The 19,235-nt window shown below is 44.6% G+C and overlaps 2 protein-coding genes across 4 annotated transcripts; one reads left to right on the plus strand and one right to left on the minus strand.

The window, feature by feature from the left end:
* Positions 1 to 3,626: 3,626 nt before the first annotated feature.
* On the minus strand, positions 3,627 to 6,777 carry LOC142939523 (uncharacterized). Its single transcript, XM_076082697.1, has 3 exons — positions 6,685 to 6,777; positions 4,455 to 6,219; positions 3,627 to 4,274 (listed from the first exon to the last, which is right to left on the minus strand). Exons 1-2 carry the CDS (start codon positions 6,775 to 6,777, stop codon positions 4,888 to 4,890), a joined length of 1,425 nt encoding a protein of 474 aa, XP_075938812.1. The 3' UTR covers positions 3,627 to 4,274; positions 4,455 to 4,887.
* Positions 6,778 to 7,449: 672 nt separating this feature from the next.
* psen2 (presenilin 2) lies at positions 7,450 to 16,662 on the plus strand. 3 transcript variants are annotated; one of them, XM_076082659.1, is made up of 11 exons: positions 7,450 to 7,533; positions 10,436 to 10,569; positions 10,650 to 10,858; positions 10,947 to 11,088; positions 12,527 to 12,594; positions 12,714 to 12,934; positions 13,041 to 13,139; positions 13,246 to 13,311; positions 13,893 to 13,979; positions 14,136 to 14,251; positions 14,925 to 16,662. In XM_076082659.1, the coding sequence occupies exons 2-11, from the start codon at positions 10,438 to 10,440 to the stop codon at positions 15,078 to 15,080; spliced, it is 1,296 nt and encodes a 431-aa protein (XP_075938774.1). In that variant the 5' UTR covers positions 7,450 to 7,533; positions 10,436 to 10,437; the 3' UTR covers positions 15,081 to 16,662. The 3 variants fall into 3 exon arrangements, with proteins under 3 accessions (XP_075938774.1, XP_075938775.1, XP_075938773.1); XM_076082658.1 differs by lacking the exon at positions 7,450 to 7,533 and adding an exon at positions 10,021 to 10,249; XM_076082660.1 differs by lacking the exons at positions 7,450 to 7,533; positions 14,925 to 16,662 and adding an exon at positions 10,006 to 10,249 and having other exon boundaries at positions 13,246 to 13,387.
* Positions 16,663 to 19,235: the final 2,573 nt, after the last annotated feature.

The following is a 19,235-nucleotide window of genomic DNA, read 5'->3' on the forward strand; positions in this document are numbered from 1 at the left end:
CACACCCACACACACACACACAGACACACAGACACCCACACACCCACACACACACACAGACACACAGACACCCACACACACAGACACACACACACAAGCAGACACACACACACACAGACACACACAGACACACAGACACCCACACACACACACACACACACACACCCACACAGACACACAGACACCCACACACACACACACACAGACACCCACACACACACACACACCCACACAGACACACACACACACACACACACACCCACACAGACACACAGACACCCACACACACACACACACACAGACACACACAGACACACAGACACCCACACACAGACACACACACAGACACACACACAGACACACACAAGCAGACACACACAGACACACACACACAGACACCCACACACAGACACACACACAGACACACACACAGACACACACAAGCAGACACACACAGACACACACACACAGACACACACACACACAGAGAGAGAGAAGAAACAAAGAACCTCATTGTTTGTTAAATGAGAACTTGTGTCTATTCACTGCCAACATGCATGCACAGAGACACACACACATGCATGCACACAAACACACACACACATGCATGCAGACATGTGAACACATCACTTAAATGCATTTTACAAGTGGGCTGAATGTAGCTGTGTCTGCTAAATATGCGAAAGATAAATATCATTAATGCTGCATAACAATATAAAACACATTATAAACATACGTATAATGTGTTATAATCTGCTTATAGCACTTTATATTTATAGCTATAAGCATATATATAGATATATAACACATTATAAAGCATTAATGATGCCTCATAAGCTCCAGTTACAGACTACAGACTCGCTGACTTTTCTTTGATCAGGATCATAGAGTGTTCTAATGTTTACATAGTTGTCTTACATTATAATCATGCTATGTTGTTATGATGTAATATAATGTGGACAGTGTGTGTGTGTCCCAATAACACACTAACTGTGTGCTTCCTCTCCTCACTGGTTTCAATCGGTTATACCCGACACCCACTGCTATTATTATTATAAGTCACATTACTGTCACTATTACTGCTACTTCATCATTATTATTCCATTATATCAACCACAGCTGTTATTGTTTGTAGTAATCGTTTGGTGGTATTATTCTGCTGCTCCTGTCATGTATCATTAGTGTCCCATGCATCGATCATGTTCCCTCCAGGTTTCTTCCTTGTTGACCCCCAGCCTCTAGAGCCCTGTTCCCCGTCTGACCCCCAGCCTCTAGAGCCCTGTTCCCCCTCTGACCCCCAGCCTCCCCCATGGAGGGGAACAGGGCTCTAGAGGCTGGGGGTCAGACGGGGAACAGGGCTCTAGAGGCTGGGGGTCAGACGGGGAACAGGGCTCTAGAGGCTGGGGGTCAGACGGGGAACAGGGCTCTAGAGGCTGGGGGTCAGACGGGGAACAGGGCTCTAGAGGCTGGGGACCAGAGGGGGAACCGGGCTCTGACTGTGGCTCCGTGACACTGACACACACACACAAATGAAGCTTCTCGTCCCCGACTGAAGTCGTGCCGGCTGAGAGTTGAATCTCTTCTCACTGTTTATGTAGACGTCAAGCAGAGGAAGTCAGCTGTCATGCTCCTAACAGGTTACTGCTTAATAACTCAAATGACGTGTTATTGTAGAGATTTCATGTGTTCGCGTGTGTTTAGTGTATTTGTATGACGTGGGATAAAGACCTCTGAAACGTGATATTCTATTTGTGGTTTATGACCTAATTAACAGCACATAAATATGAGCTTCTTATTAACATATGAAGTTGAACAAACAATGTAATCAACAATATAGAATTGTTCACTATTACTTGTGAAGCCAAATGAATATATATTCATAAAGAGCGTCGTGTGAACATGAACGTCTTGATAATCAGTTCAATAAATGAAACATGGATGCTGTCAGTAAATCATGTTCAGAATACTGGAGGTCATAAGGTCGCGCTAAGAGTCACTTCCTGTTTCTTTCTCTGCTTCAACAGTTCAGTGGGTTTAAAGAAGAGGTCACACATGAGAGGACGGGTCTTTATTCTGTAGATCACAGAGTTCATCCGGCCGTCGTGTCTCCGTAGTCTCTGTTCCAGAGGACGTCCAGCTGCAGAGTGTGAGCACCGACGCTCCTCTTCATCTTCTTCAGAGATGCCACAAAGTCTCCGAGACAAATGTTTCTGACGTGAGCAGAGAACAGGTGGACGGACGTGTTCAATGCAGGGCCGTACCTTTAGGAGCTGCTACTTCAGGACTTTACACTTTCTTTCATGCTTTGTATCCTGTTACACGTGTGTGTGTGTGATTCTTATTAGCATGTTTAGCACATCCATTATTGAGTTATCACCCCAGAACATGAATTTGTGAGGTCACAGTGACCTTTGACCACCAAAATGACATCACTGCATCCTTGAGTCCAGGTGGAGGTCTGGGGCCAAATTATAAATAACAAAGAGCTCAAAGTGTTTCCTGAGATCACAAACAGACGGAAACTCTGACAAAACTCTGACAAAACACCAGCACAACAAATCACAACGCCGACATTCTCGGACCCGGTCAGTCGTCTCGGCCGGTTGTTCGGGGTCAGTTGGTCAAAGGACGGTTTGCATCACAAACAAAAATAGATGAAGCTATCAAGCATCAACAGCAGGTACAGGAGGAGAGACACACTACTTAATTTTAAAATGTATTTTACTACATTCTTGATTTATTTCTTAGTTTACTTTTATCGTATCGACTGAGTTTTCTGTTTTTATTCTCTTACTTTTGCTGCTTTGTCTGTCAAATCACTTTGTAAACTCTGTTTTTAAAGGCGCTTATTATTATTACTGATGGTTGGAACTATAAACCAGCATTCAATTACTAAAACACTATGATCTGAATAATAAGTCAAACTAAAAAAAACTACAAACGAGAGAAAAAAAAACAAAAAAAAAATTAATATATAAATAATAATACTAATAATAATAGCAATAACAATGAGTAATAAATAAGTCGTAAAGTATAAGTATAAATGAAGATGTATCTGTTAGGAGTAAAGTTAGAAACTAAAGAAGAAGAAGAGGATGCAGCACAGCGAGGATCACCAAACAGAGAACATGAACGTGGAGGATGGAGAAGAAGATGTGACGGTTGAAGGATAACGGGACGTCGCCTGAGACAGAAGTGTTCAGAGAGGAAAGCAGGAAGTGTGTTCAGCACAGATTGGAAAGCTTTTGGAGAATAAAGCATTAATTAGTGGAACCATCTCAAAGAGGTTGAACAGCAGCAAGAAGCAGCAGGAGGCAGCAGCAAGCAGCAGCAAGCAGCAGAAGGAAGCAGGACACAGCAGGAAGCAGCAGGAAGCAGTAGCAAGCAGCAGCAAGCAGCAGGAGGAAGCAGGAAGCAGCAGGAAGCAGCAGGAAGCAGTAGCAAGCAGCAGCAAGCAGCAGGAAGCAGCAGCAAGCAGCAGGAAGCAGCAGGAAGCAGCAGCAAGCAGCAGGAGGCAGCAGCAAGCTGGGATTAATACAGTACTGTCTATTGTCTATTTAAATATTTAATGTTCACTGGGCTTCATGGAACAATAGCGGGACATTTAATATATTCCATTATTTATATATTACAATATATTCCATTATATATTATATATACATTATATGAATACATTATCTTAAATATGTATTCATTTAATTATTATAATTAATTAATTAAGATTATAATTAATCTTCATTCTCAGATCTCCACCGCTTAATTAAACTACTCAGTCCAGCGCTCGGCATGATGGGAAACGTGCTCCGTCACCGCAATGTTTTAGTCTGAAGAGTCGTAATCTCGTCCTGGTTCATGAAGACACACGGCTGAAGACGACGGAGACATGCAGCGGCCAATAACACAAAGTGACATTTTACGCCGATGATGTTTAGTTCTATGTTTGTAATCCGGATGTCTGTCTTTTATTTGTGTAGCACAATAACACAAGATTCCTCAGAGGGCTTTACAATGTGCACAGGAAGAGACTTCCTCTGTCCTTGGAGCTCTGCATCAGAGCAGCAAAGAGGAAGACGCCTCAACAGGAGACACATGCTCCATATGTCGCAGTCGTGATGTACACTCACACTCTGCATTCCCTTCTGTTCCTCTGCTCCGGCTTCTTTCATGTTGTTTTCATGCTGTGCTTGATTATAAGATATGAAAGTAAGCCTTCTTACCACTTTGCATGGTTCTTTAGATTCACACTATTTATATTTAAGTCTCCGGGGCTGCAGCTAGAAGAAGAACACTACAACAGTCACACACGGCATGATTCCAATAAGGGGAAGAAAACATCTAAACAACACTTTAATACACACATGTATTTATAGTCCGGGAGGAAGAGTTCATGAATTCATGAATACTAATTAAAGTCATATTGGTACAGAAACACTGACATGAAGTCTGTATCTCACCTCTGATTGGTCCCAGCGAGGCGTCTTTAGCCAATGAGGTGAGGTCACTGCCGGAGTAGCCCTCTGTCATTCTGACACAACACGACGCTCAGCTGGGTTCTCTCTGCATCACCGTCTGCAGATAAAGCATTCTCTAATTAAGGTCCACTGATCACTCTGCAGAGAGAACTTCAATTATATGAAGAGTAGCTTTAGAGTTCTCATAAACACATCCATCACTATGGAAGTCTTTGGATTAAGGATGTAAATATATGTACCTGCAGTACACAGCATGATATACTCTACTCTACTCTTTACACATTGAACATCTTCTGTGGGATAATAAACGATGACCTGGCCAGCTGGCTCAGCTCTCTGTGTCAGCAGGTTGTTGTGTTTCCCAACAGGTTCTTCAGCAGCTTGAAGCGAGTCTGAAAACAGAAGCAGCTTCTCGTCACTCAGAAGAACCTGGAACACTGAGGTCTGATACCTTCACCTGGAGGCTGAGCTCGCCTGCTCCACCGGCAGAGAGACGACCTCGCCTCCTCCACCGGCAGAGAGACGACCTCGCCTCCTCCACCGGCAGAGACACGACCTCGCCTCCTCCACCGGCAGAGAGACGACCTCGCCTCCTCCACCGGCAGAGACACGACCTCGCCTCCTCCACCGGCAGAGAGACGACCTCGCCTCCTCCACCGGCAGAGACACGACCTCGCCTGCTCCACCGGCAGAGACACGACCTCGCCTCCTCCACCGGCAGAGACACGACCTCCCTGCTCCACCGGCAGAGAGACGACCTCGCCTCCTCCACCGGCAGAGACACGACCTCGCCTCCTCCACCGGCAGAGACACGACCTCGCCTGCTCCACCGGCAGAGACACGACCTCGCCTCCTCCACCGGCAGAGACACGACCTCGCCTCCTCCACCGGCAGAGAGACGACCTCGCCTCCTCCACCGGCAGAGACACGACCTCGCCTCCTCCACCGGCAGAGACACGACCTCGCCTCCTCCACCGGCAGAGAGACGACCTCCCTGCTCCACCGGCAGAGACACGACCTCGCCTGCTCCACCGGCAGAGAGACGACCTCCCTGCTCCACCGGCAGAGACACGACCTCGCCTGCTCCACCGGCAGAGACACGACCTCGCCTGCTCCACCGGCAGAGACACGACCTCGCCTCCTCCACCGGCAGAGAGACGACCTCGCCTCCTCCACCGGCAGAGAGACGACCTCGCCTCCTCCACCGGCAGAGACACGACCTCGCCTCCTCCACCGGCAGAGACACGACCTCGCCTCCTCCACCGGCAGAGAGACGACCTCGCCTCCTCCACCGGCAGAGACACGACCTCGCCTCCTCCACCGGCAGAGACACGACCTCGCCTGCTCCACCGGCAGAGAGACGACCTCGCCTGCTCCACCGGCAGAGACACGACCTCGCCTGCTCCACCGGCAGAGACACGACCTCGCCTGCTCCACCGGCAGAGAGACGACCTCGCCTGCTCCACCGGCAGAGACACGACCTCGCCTGCTCCACCGGCAGAGACACGACCTCGCCTGCTCCACCGGCAGAGACACGACCTCGCCTGCTCCACCGGCAGAGAGACGACCTCGCCTCCTCCACCGGCAGAGAGACGACCTCGCCTGCTCCACCGGCAGAGACACGACCTCGCCTGCTCCACCGGCAGAGACACGACCTCGCCTGCTCCACCGGCAGAGAGACGACCTCGCCTGCTCCACCGGCAGAGAGACGACCTCGCCTGCTCCACCGGCAGAGAGACGACCTCGCCTGCTCCACCGGCACCAAATAGTTTTATAAATACGTGTAGTTAAATTCATTATAACAAACTCTAATTTAATTATGTAATTGGTCCGATAAATATTTCATCCATGAAGAACTTGATTATTTTATGTGTATGAAGTAAAACGTCCCTGTTCACGTGATGACAGCTCTGTAGCAGATTAACAGTTAATTGATTCATGAGTTCTGAAGTCCTACATTCTGTTACTTACACTGATGCTGTCTTATAGCGTTCATCATTCTTTTTATACTAATTAATGGGTTTATGATTCATAATTGAGTTTTTAATAACCAATAAATACTTTGACGTTACTTCATTATTATTTAATAAATCTGCTACGAGCAATAACGCTCCATCATCAACGGTTGATCTCCTGGATGAAGGTCAGTGAAGCTAACGTGATCCACCTGCTCACTCATATCTTATTATCCTCATAACTTATTCTCTCCCACCACCAGAGACTTCCTGGAGCCGTCACCGGCGGAGACTCTGTCCTCCGGACCCGCGGGGCTTCCGGTCCGCCAGCTGCTCCTCCAGAGACTCATCCGCGTCCATATCACTGCATACCGGTCCGGTCCAGTCCAGAGAGCAAAGCTTCGGTTCAGATGGACGCGCTGCTGATTTCATAAACCGCTTCTTCTTCGTCTTCTTCTTCTGTTGTCTTTAAAACCAGCACCGCGCCAGGAGCGCCCCCTGCTGCACCGGAGGACTCACCGCACTGAAAACATTATGCATTAAATATATATTACTTATTATATGTATTATATTATTATATATGTATTAAATATTAAAGTATTTTATTTAATATATATTTAATTATAATAATTAAATGAATACATATTTAAGATAATGTATTCATATAATGTATATATAATATATAATGGAATATATTGTAATATATAAATAATGGAATATATTAAATGTCCCGCTATTGTTCCATGAAGCCCAGTGAACATTAAATATTTAAATAGACAATAGACAGTACTGTATTAATCCCAGGAGTGAATTGTACCTTAATAATGTGTAAAATATACTACTTAATAATACTTATCAACAATAGTTTAAATACAATAAATATTATCTAGTATACAAAGTACTGCAGAAGATAAAATAGAACATATATAAAATGTAACATACAAGATGAATACACTGTGACGTAAGACGTGACAGACAACACCACGTGATCCGCGGGGAACGTCACGAGATCACGTGGTGTTGTCGGTCAGCTGATTAACCGTCTTCCGGGTTGTCGGTTTACTTTGTGAGCTTCTTCTTCTCTGTTTACTGCGGCTGAACTCCAGGTAAACTCCATATATCTCTGTGTATAACTCTCTCTATATACTATATATAGAAATATATATACTATATATATATAACTATATATATATACTGTATATATACTGTATATATACTATATATATATACTGTATATATAACGCGTTCATGGGGAGCTACATGTCTTTGCTTACAGAAACAGTTCGCTGTAGAGACTTTATACAGTTTCATGTTCTACTCTATTCATTCAAAGTGAGGCTCATATATACACTGAACACACAGTAAATATGCATACATAGTATATATATATATATGTATACTATGTATTTATTTATCTTTGTGCCTCTGAGGATCTTAAATATTATCATCAACATGTACTTACATGTACTTGCATGTACTTGGCGTTTGTTTAAGTCAGAGATACTTTTTACTTCTTTGAATACTTCTGTGTACTTTAATAGCAGTACACAGTGTTTTGTGTATTACCTCGTTAATACTTGATAGTTGATCGTATATTCTGTCAGATAAACGCAGAGTAACACATGTTGTGGACATAAACACACTTATGAGGTACTTGTACTTCACTTATATATTTCTACTCCAGTTTAGACACAAAATACATCAGCTGGTAAAATATGAAGCATCTTTGTGGATTTAAACTACTAACTAAATACGTATATATCGTACAAAACACAAGTGGAGCTTTGAGTATTTATATATTGCAGTATTTCTATTCTATGTGAATACTTGCAGTACTGCTGATAACAGACGTTATTACACTAACAGGGTGAAGTAGTACTAGTAATAATAATACTTTAGCTGATCATTAAAGTATTTATTACAGTTTAACAGGTTTCTGCTCATCAACCTGAACTCAATGTAACGATAAGTCAACCTTTAAATCATCGTCTGCTGTTACTCTTTAAGTACAAGTACCTTTGTATACAGGTGCTGGTCATATAATTAGAATATCATCAACAAGTTGATTTATTTCACTAATTCCATTCAAAAAGTGAAACTTGTCTATTATATTCATTCATTACATACAGACTGATATATTTCAAATGTTTATTTCTTTTAATTTTGATGATTATAACTGACAACTAAGGAAAATCCCAAATTCAGTATCTCAGAAAATTAGAATATTACTTAAGACCAATACAAAGAAAGGATTTTTAGAAATCTTGGCCAACTGAAAAGTATGAACATGAAAAGTATGAGCATGTACAGCACTCAATACTTAGTTGGGGCTCCTTTTGCCTGAATTACTGCAGCAATGCGGCGTGGCATGGAGTCGATCAGTCTGTGGCACTGCTCAGGTGTTATGAGAGCCCAGGTTGCTCTGATAGTGGCCTTCAGCTCTTCTGCATTGTTGGGTCTGGCATTTCGCATCATCCTCTTCACAATACCCCTTAGATGTTCTATGGGGTTAAGGTCAGGCGAGTTTGCTGGCCAATTAAGAACAGGGATACCATGGTCCTTAAACCAGGTACTGGTTGCTTTGGCACTGTGTGCAGGTGCCAAGTCCTGTTGGAAAATGAAATCTGCATCTCCATAAAGTTGGTCAGCAGCAGGAAGCATGAAGTGCTCTAAACCTTCCTGGTATACGGCTGCGTTGACCTTGGACCTCAGAAAACACAGTGGACCAACACCAGCAGATGACATGGCACCCCAAACCATCACTGACTGTGGAAACTTTACACTGGACCTCAAGCAACGTGGATTGTGTGTCTCTCCTCTCTTCCTCCAGACTCTGGGACCCTGATTTCCAAAGGAAATGCAAAATGTACTTTCATCAGAGAACATAACTTTGGACCACTCAGCAGCAGTCCAGTCCTTTTTGTCTTTAGCCCAGGCGAGACGCTTCTGACGCTGTCTGTTGTTCAAGAGTGGCTTGACACAAGGAATGCGACAGCTGAAACCCATGTCTTGCATACGTCTGTGCGTAGTGGTTCTTGAAGCACTGACTCCAGCTGCAGTCCACTCTTTCTGAATCTCCCCCACATTTTTGAATGGGTTTTGTTTCACAATCCTCTCCAGGGTGCGGTTATCCCTATTGCTTGTACACTTTTTTCTACCACATCTTTTCCTTCCCTTCGCCTCTCTATTAATGTGCTTGGACACAGAGCTCTGTGAACAGCCAGCCTCTTTTGCAATGACCTTTTGTGTCTTGCCCTCCTTGTGCAAGGTGTCAATGGTCGTCTTTTGGACAACTGTCAAGTCAGCAGTCTTCCCCATGATTGTGTAGCCTACAGAACTAGACTGAGAGACCATTTAAAGGGGCTTTGCAGGTGTTTTGAGTTAATTAGCTGATTAGAGTGTGGCACCAGGGGTCTTCAATATTGAACCTTTTCACAATATTCTAATTTTCTGAGATACTGAATTTGGGATTTTCCTTAGTTGTCAGTTATAATCATCAAAATTAAAAGAAATAAACATTTGAAATATATCAGTCTGTGTGTAATGAATGAATATAATAGACAAGTTTCACTTTTTGAATGGAATTAGTGAAATAAATCAACTTTTTGATGATATTCTAATTATATGACCAGCATTTGACCAGGTATTTATTCATACCTTTATGTCGCTGCTGGACAACATTTAAATAGATGAAACAAAGCTGATGTTTACTTGTTTACTTGTTTACTTTCTCATGTTGGGATGTTTTGGTGTGAACGTTCTGGACTGTTGGACACAACAAGAGAGAAACAAACTAAACTACGTATCCCATGAGCCTTAGCGGTATGTTGCCGACAAATACAATAATATTAATGAAGTGATGATTAAAAACATTGATCTCAGTTCATGTTGAAGTGAAGTATGGAGAGCAAACAGCTGATCAGCTGATCGGGGGGGGGGGGGGGGGGGGGGGGGTGGTCTGTGCTCAGGCCTGTGTCACATGGGCTGCTTGTGTTTCTGTGATTCCAGTCATGAACACCTCGGACAGCGACGAGGACTCGTACAACGAGAGGACGGCGTTGGTCCCGTCTGAGAGTCCAGCGGTGGCCTCCTACAAACCAGAGCCTGACCTCGACCCCCCCACCGACACCCCGTCCAAAAGGGTAACGGAATCAAGAATAAAGCCCATAACAGTCATATTGTTGTTGATGTATTTCCTGCTGAATGTCCCTCTGGTGGTCAGTCTGGGGTCAGCAGGAGGGCGGGTCCGGCTGCCGTGGACGGAGGCGGCGGCTCGGATCAGGAGGTCGACGCAGACGATGAAGAGCTGACTCTGAAGTACGGAGCCAAACACGTCATCATGCTCTTCGTCCCCGTCACCCTCTGCATGGTGGTGGTGGTCGCCACCATCAAGTCGGTCAGCTTCTACTCGGAGAAGACCAACCAGCAGCTGTAGGTCCGCACGTCTTCGGTACGCCACGTGTACGATTCCTCCGCCCTCGGCTAAACCCCCGTTTTTTGTGTCTGCCGCCCCCCGCAGGATCTACACGCCGTTCACGGAGAACACCACGTCCGTCGGCCGCCGGCTCCTCAACTCCGTCCTCAACACCATCATCATGATCAGCGTCATCGTGGTCATGACCATCTTCCTGGTCGTCCTCTACAAGTATCGCTGCTACAAGGTCAGAAACCCGTCTCAATAAGAACTCTTTAAAGCCAAGGTTTAAATACCACCAGATCCGGCAGAGAGCAGGAGAAGCAGTGCATGCTGGGAGTGTTGGGGCGAGTTTGGAGGCGGGTTTGGAGGCGGGTAGGCGTCATGTAGCGTCATGAATCCTCATCTAGCCTCATGTAGCCTCATGTAGCATCATGTAGCGTCATGTAGCATTATGTATTCTCATGTAGCGTCATGTAGCCTCATGTATTCTCATGTAGCATCATGTAGCGTCATGTATTTTCATGTAGCCTCATGTAGCATCATGTATTTTCATGTAGCATCATGTAGCGTCATGTAGCCTCATGTAGCATCATGTATTCTCATGTAGCATCATGTAGTGTCATGTAGCCTCATGTAGCCTCATGTAGCGTCATGTAGCGTCATGTATTCTCATGTAGCATCATGTAGCATCATGTAGCCTCATGTAGCTTCATGTATTCTCATGTAGCCTCATGTATCATCATGTAGCCTCATGTAGCATCATGTATTCTCATGTAGCCTCATGTAGCATCATGTAGCCTCGTGTAGCATCATGTAGCGTCCTCTCTGGATCTGGTGGTCATGTTGCATCATGTAGCATCATGTATTCTCATGTAGCATCATGTAGCCTCATGTAGCGTCATGTATCCTCATGTAGCGTCATGTAGCCTCATGTAGCATCATGTATTCTCATGTAGCGTCCTCTCTGGATCTGGTGGTCATGTTGCATCATGTAGCATCATGTATTCTCATGTAGCCTCATGTAGCATCATGTAGCGTCCTCTCTGGATCTGGTGGTCATGTTGCATCATGTAGCATCATGTTGCATCATGTAGCATCATGTAGCCTCATGTATTCTCATACAGCCTCATGTATTCTCATGTAGCGTCATGTAGCCTCATGTATCCTCATGTATTCTCATGTATCCTCATGTATTCTCATGTAGCGTCATGTAGCCTCATGTAGCATCATGTAGTGTCATGTAGCGTCATGTAGCATCATGTAGCGTCATGTAGCCTCATGTAGCATCATGTAGCCTCATGTAGCCTCATGTAGCATCATGTAGCATCATGTTGCATCATGTAGCATCATGTAGCATCATGTATTCTCATGTAGCATCATGTAGCGTCCTCTCTGGATCTGGTGGTCATGTTGCATCATGTAGCATCATGTAGCATCATGTATTCTAATGTAGCCTCATGTAGCCTCATGTAGCATCATGTAGCCTCATGTAGCATCATGTAGCGTCCTCTCTGGATCTGGTGGTCATGTTGCATCATGTAGCATCATGTAGCCTCATGTAGCATCATGTATTCTCATGTAGCCTCATGTAGCATCATGTAGCGTCCTCTCTGGATCTGGTGGTCATGTTGCATAAAGTCTGATCATAACGTGCTGCTGATCTGGTGTTTTGTGTCGATCAGTTCATCCATGGTTGGCTCATCCTGTCCTCCCTCATGCTGCTCTTCTGGTTCAGCTTCATGTATCTGGGGTGAGTCCTGCAGGTCAACCAGGGACAGAGTGGCTGAGGTTCTAAAAGGTTTTTTGCATATTGAGGAACCATGTTTAAAGAGTTCAGGTGCATCATCGTGGTCTTCCTCCGATTCCTAGCGAAGTGTTCAAGACGTACAACCTGGCGGTGGACTACCCGACAGTCGGCGTGATCATCTGGAACTTCGGGGCGGTGGGGATGATCTGCATCCACTGGAAGGGCCCCCTCCAGCTGCAGCAGGCCTACCTGATCCTCATCAGCGCCCTCATGGCCCTCGTCTTCATCAAGTACCTGCCCGAGTGGTCGGCCTGGGTCATCCTGGGAGCCATCTCCGTCTACGGTGAGGAGCGGTTGATGAACACAAGAGAACTGAATGTTCACACTGTCATTTCGTGGATACTTCAGTCTCCCATCATGCATTGCTCTGGTTGTGATTGTTGTTGCAGACCTGGTGGCCGTCCTGGCCCCTAAAGGTCCTCTCAGGATGTTGGTGGAGACGGCTCAGGAACGCAACGAGCCCATCTTCCCCGCCCTCATCTACTCCTGTGAGTCCATTTTAAAAGAAGAAGAAGAAGTGAACACAGACGTTCACATTGATTTTATGATCACATGATGAGTCTCTGACCTGTTGATTTACCTGTCGGTGTTCAGCTGCCATGATGTGGACGGTGGGGATGGCGAGCCCGGCGGACACTCAGTGCTCCGGACAGGAAACAGGTCGGACATCACAAACAGCTATTCACTGCAAGGAATCATGGGAAATGAGCGTCTGGACACAATATCATGAACACCTGTACGATCTGATGAATCAACCTGATGGACACTAGTTTATATTCGTGTTTTTAATTCTTAATATTTGGATGTGATGATGGACATGATCAGGAGTGATCATTTCATTTATTCTCTTCAAAAATGAGATTTGATTTACTAAGTTCAAATTATAAAACACGTTCTAAATAAAACAAAAAACTAAGAACTCATTACATATTTAGTCACAAATAATATAATCACTTACTGGTGGTTTAATTGAATCGGCCACTTCTATTTTCTTTATAAAGAGTAATAACATCATCATCATCATCATCACAGAACAATTGGTCTTTAAATGCCAAATTAATTAATAAAGTAAATAAGCTGTAAAATGACTTACTTTGTAAGATGCATATAAGAAAAGGTGAAATAAATAATCAATGATAAAGTAAAATATCTGAATAAATATTGAAACTTGAAATGAACTTTTTTAATGTATTAAATGATGATTCTGGTGGCTCACTTCCTGTCGGCATTTTGTTTTTCAGACGAGGAGGCGGAGCAGAGCAGCAGGGGGGCGGAGCCTGAGAACCGACAGTCCCGGTCGTTTCCAGAAGACGACCTGGAGGAAGACCGTGAGTTTAAATCAGCTGACTGCGTAGTTTAAGGTTTAATACCAGAGTAGGAAAACACAGCGTCTGTAGAAGGTGGAAGGTGCGTTTAATGTCTGTGGGAGACTAAAGGTGTGTTTAATGTCTGTGGGAGACTAAAGGTGCGTTTAATGTCTGCAGGAGGAGTGAAGCTCGGTCTCGGTGACTTCATCTTCTACAGCGTTCTGGTTGGAAAAGCTGCAGCGACGGGTGGAGACTGGAACACAACGCTAGCTTGCTTCGTCGCTATTCTTATCGTAAGTTGTAGTTTTATACAACAGAATATCAAACTTCCTTCATGTTACCATGTGATGTAATCTAATGTGTACCTGTGATTCTTCTTCTTCTGTGTCTTTAACACACCTGTAACTCACCTGTAACACCTGTAACTCACCTGTAACACACCTGTAACTCACCTGTAACACACCTGTAACTCACCTGTAACACACCTGTATCACACCTGTAACTCACCTGTAACTCACCTCTATCACACCTGTAACACCTGTAACTCACCTGTAACACACCTGTAACTCACCTCTAACACACCTGTAACACACCTGTATCACACCTGTAACACACCTGTAACTCACCTGTAACTCACCTCTATCACACCTGTAACACCTGTAACTCACCTGTAACACACCTGTAACTCACCTCTAACACACCTGTAACACACCTGTAACACACCTGTAACACACCTGTATCACACCTGTAACACACCTGTAACTCACCTGTAACACACCTGTAACGCACCTCTAACACACCTGTAACACACCTGTAACTCACCTCTAACACACCTGTAACACACCTGTAACACACCTGTATCACACCTGTAACTCACCTCTAACACACCTGTATCACACCTGTAACACACCTGTATCACACCTGTAACACACCTGTATCACATCTCTAACACACCTGTGCTCTCAGGGTCTGTGCCTGACTCTGCTGCTGTTGGCCATCTTTAAGAAGGCTCTGCCGGCGCTGCCCATCTCCATCACCTTCGGCCTGGTCTTCTACTTCTCCACTGACTTCCTGGTTCAGCCCTTCATGGACAACCTGGCTGCTCACCAGTTTTACATCTGAGAGGAAGCCCCGCCCACCTCACCCGACGCCGCCTCCTTGTCTTTATCGTCATCGTCGTTATCTTATCACTACTTCCTGCGGCCGTCTTTAAAAGTCTGTTTTGAGGGAACTCACAGGAAATGATGTCATGCAGAGAGGACAGGTGGTGGTGGTGGCAGCAGGTCACCTGCTCAGGTGTGTTTCTGATCTGTGAGGGCTGCGTGTGATAGGCCGGCTCCCATCAGTCAACTTACAACCTGTAAAGATTCTCTTGTTACTGTCTCTGTCCTGATTGGTTCTCACAGCCTGCTGTACGTCATGTGACCTGACACGTGATGCAAGCTGTTTACTCCAACACTAAACCAGCTGATTATGATTCGTTGGTCTGGGAGCCGATTCATAGAATTAACATTTAATCAGTAATTTGTAATAATCCCGTCCTGACACCATCATTCTTCTTCTGGTACAATGAAACAAACCTGCAGAAGAAATAATCCACAGTGGATTCTGCACTTTTTTATAAATCCAACAGCGAAACTTTAATATTTCTTATAAGTGGATAAACTACTACGGAGCTATTTATTCCGGAGTCTTCTTTCAGTCTGAGAGCATCATTCATGGATTTCACTTCAGGTTTTGTAAAGTTCTCCCTCTGAACTCTCACAGCTCCTCAAACTCTTTTGCACTCACATCTTCTGCTGCTTGCTCTCACATTTCACTCTGCAGTTTTATTTTGAATAAAAAGACAGTTATTATGTAAACCAGCCCGTTCTTTATATATATATATATATATATATATAAATAAACATAGCAGCTACACCGGCCTCCTGCTGGTGTCAGTCAGTGAAGCGGGCTACAGCTAATGTTAGAGGCTCAGTTAGCCGCTACTTATGCTAGTTAGCATCTGTTTCTGGAGCCAGTCAATGCAACAGCAGTACATGTGTGTGGTTAGTGAATGCAGCGGCATGCTACCTCAACAGTCAACAGGAACACCACCCAGACCTTCACTCACAAAAACACAGAGCTAATGCTAACTGTACGCCAAGCTAACGTTAGCTTAGACTGACAATAGAGCAGACAGCGCTGGTTCAGTTATAGCTAACGGCTAGCTCTCTGTGTGCAGATGTCAACAAGTGAGTGTTGACGTGGTTGATTCAAGGCATTCGTGTCAGCATACGGGAAAATATTACATTTGGGTAAAGTAGTAGTTAGATTAGTTATTATGAAGCTGGAGATCAGGAAATCTGTGCACGCAACAAAATATCTGTGTAGACAAACGGTTTGAGCAGAAGCAGAGCAAATCCAAGCATAAGAAAGAGGGCGGGGTTTAGAGGGAGAGCAAGAAAGAGGGCGGGGTTTAGAGGGAGAGCAAGAAAGAGGGCGGGGTTTAGAGGGAGAGCAAGAAAGAGGGCGGGGTTTAGAGGGAGAGCAATAAAGAGGGCGGGGTTTAGAGGGAGGGCGTTACAGCGTTATCTGCTCTCAGACTGAAAGAACACCAAAAAAATAGGAAAAAAGCTCCAAAGATTAGATGTTGTATTTTCATTGTTTGGAAACTTTTATTATTTGAAGAAATAAAAACAATGTATGTTATATATAAACAACAGTTTATATATATTTCAGTTTTTATGTCACTACTTTGATCTGTAAAATGATCCAGGGTCAGAACAACGATCAGTAAATAACGATAATCAGTAAATATTGACAATCAGTTATTTACTGATAATCAGTTATTTAAGTGAAGACACTAAACGCTCTGTGGTTCCAGGTTTAGATGCTTTCTTTTTCATAATTTATGAACGTCGGGTTATTATTATAACATTTTAAACTATTTTCTGATATTTTATAGACCAAAGTTTAGTTAATAAAATAATCATCAGATTGATTAATAAACATGCATAAAGGTAAATACATGAGCTTTAACGGGGATCAGCTGTGGTTCAGAACGTAGACGATGATAAACAATGAGAGAGTTTGATCAGTGAGAGCTTCTCCTGAACCACAGCGGATGCAGACGAAGCCTCTGAGTAACGAGGCCTTTGTGGGTAGATTAGTAATCACACTCAGAATAATAATAATGTTTTCTCTGGTCCACCAGGGTTTTTACCTTTCTGATTCTTTACAAACTGGACCTGCAATAAACAGTCACAGCTGGTGAATGAAAAGATCAAAATAATAGAATCTGAAAGGTGCGTTGATATGAATCTCCTCAATAAGACCTTCACAAGTCACATGATCTGTCACATGATCTAACGGAGCACCATTAAACCCACAGAGGACGTCCTTCAGCTTTGTCTTCGGTCACGATTAACGTCTCGATCATGTGACAGATCATGTGACTATCTTAATTATAAATATGTAATTATCTTAAATGAGGAAGAGGAGGATGCAGAAAAAGGTTTCACTAATATCAGATATCAATGTTTGATCTACTCAACATAAGTATATATTTAAATCACTCTGCTCTCATCCAACAGCTGCTTTTCATAAGATTTTAACTTTTCATAAATGTTCCTTTCTGACATTTTAAAATAGCTTTTTTCTTTAAATATTACAACTTTTCCTCACAAATCTTTCTATGACTTTTTCTTGTAATATTTGGGCTTTATTACTCAAACTCTCTGCGGTGATATCTGAATTATTCGGACGTTAAAAAAACAAAATATGAAGTTTGAAACTTCTTTTCGTCTCATTTAAAGATTAAACAGAATTCACTTGTTTCTGATTCTGGTAGAATTTCATGTTATTACAAAATATTGTTTTATTTCATCGCTGTGCAATAAAGTGAAGAAATAAAAATAATTATATCAAACTTTTTACACTCTTTCAGCTCGAATTTTGGTTTTACAGCACACTTCCTGTCTGGTTCAGTCTCAGCGGTTTTCAGAATAAAAGCTCTGACCTCTGTTGATGCCACTAGTTAACTGGTTAAGATGGTGTTGTCACTAGTTAACTGGTTGAGCTGGTTTTGATGCCACTAGTTAAAGCAGATGGTCAGTGTCAGTAACCAGACCACAAACCAGCAGTACTTCAACATTTTGTTGCCGTCTGAATGAAAATATGACTCAAAATAATTTATTTTTCATAAATTTCTGATTCTATTTTAATAAATCAATCCATCCATCTTCCTCCTCTTATCCGGGGTCGGGTCGTGGTGGCAGCAGCCCAGCAGGCCGACCCAGACCTCCCTCTCACCGGCAACATGTTCCAGCTCATTCTGGGGGATCCCGAGGCGTTCCCAGGCCAGCTGGGAGATGTAATCCCTCCAGCGTGTTCTGGGTCTTCCCCGGGGTCTCTTCCCAGTTGGACGTGCCTGGAAAACCTCCAGTGGGAGGCGTCCAGGAGGCATCCTGATTAGATGCTGAACCACCTCAGCTGACTCCTTTCGACGCGAAGGAGTAGCGGCTCGACTCCAAGCTCCCTCCTGATGACCGAGCTCCTTACCCTATCTCTAAGGCTGAGCCCGGCCACCCTACGGAGGAAGCTCATTTCGGCCGCTTGTAGCCGCGACCTTGTCCTTTCGGTCACGACCCAGAGTTCGTGACCATAGGTGAGGGTAGGAACGTAGACCGAGTGGTAGATTGAGAGCTTTGCCTTCCGGCTCAGCTCCCTCTTCACCAAGACGGTCCGGTGCAGCGCCTGCTTTACTGCTGCAGCTGCACCGATCCGCCTGTCGATCTCCCGCTCCATCTTACCCTCACTCGTGAACAAGACCCCGAGATACTTGAACTCCTTCGCTTGAGGTAGGCACTCCGTCCCCACCTGGAGGGAGCAATCCATCGGTTTCCGGCAGAGAACCATGGCCTCAGATTTGGAGGTGCTAACTCTCATCCCCGCCGCTTCACACTCGGCTGCAAACCGCCCCAGTGAATGCTGGAGGTCACGATCCGAGGAGGCTAACAGGACCACATCATCTGCAAACAGCAGAGAGGCGATCCCGAGACCCCCGAACCTGACGTTCTCCACCCCCCGGCTGCGCCTAGATATCCTGTCCGTGAAAGTCACGAGCAGGACCGGTGACAAAGGGCAGCCCTGGCGTAGGCCAACACCCACCGGGAACGTGTCTGACTTATTGCTGAGAATGCGGACACAGCTCCTACTGCAGTCGTACAGAGACCGGATCGCCCGTTGTAACGGGTCCGGCACCCCATACTCCCGCAGCACCCCCCACAAGACCCC

The sequence above is a fragment of the Anarhichas minor genome, unplaced genomic scaffold (assembly GCF_050575085.1).
Source record: "Anarhichas minor isolate MPS153535 unplaced genomic scaffold, ASM5057508v1 ptg000100l, whole genome shotgun sequence".
Lineage (NCBI taxonomy): Eukaryota > Metazoa > Chordata > Actinopteri > Perciformes > Anarhichadidae > Anarhichas > Anarhichas minor.

Bases quoted from the DNA above. Each gene is read 5' to 3' on its own strand.
- psen2 (XM_076082658.1), top strand. The intron at 10,859-10,946 runs GTAGGTCCGCAC...CGCCCCCCGCAG, and splicing joins GAGAAGACCAACCAGCAGCT to GATCTACACGCCGTTCACGG. The intron at 12,595-12,713 runs GTGAGTCCTGCA...TCCGATTCCTAG, and splicing joins TTCAGCTTCATGTATCTGGG to CGAAGTGTTCAAGACGTACA.
- LOC142939523 (XM_076082697.1), bottom strand. From the start codon at position 6,777: ATGAGTCTCTGGAGGAGCAGCTGGCGGACCGGAAGCCCCGCGGGTCCG. The intron at 6,220-6,684 runs GTGGGAGAGAAT...CCGGTGGAGCAG, and splicing joins GCTCCAGGAAGTCTCTGGTG to GCGAGGTCGTCTCTCTGCCG.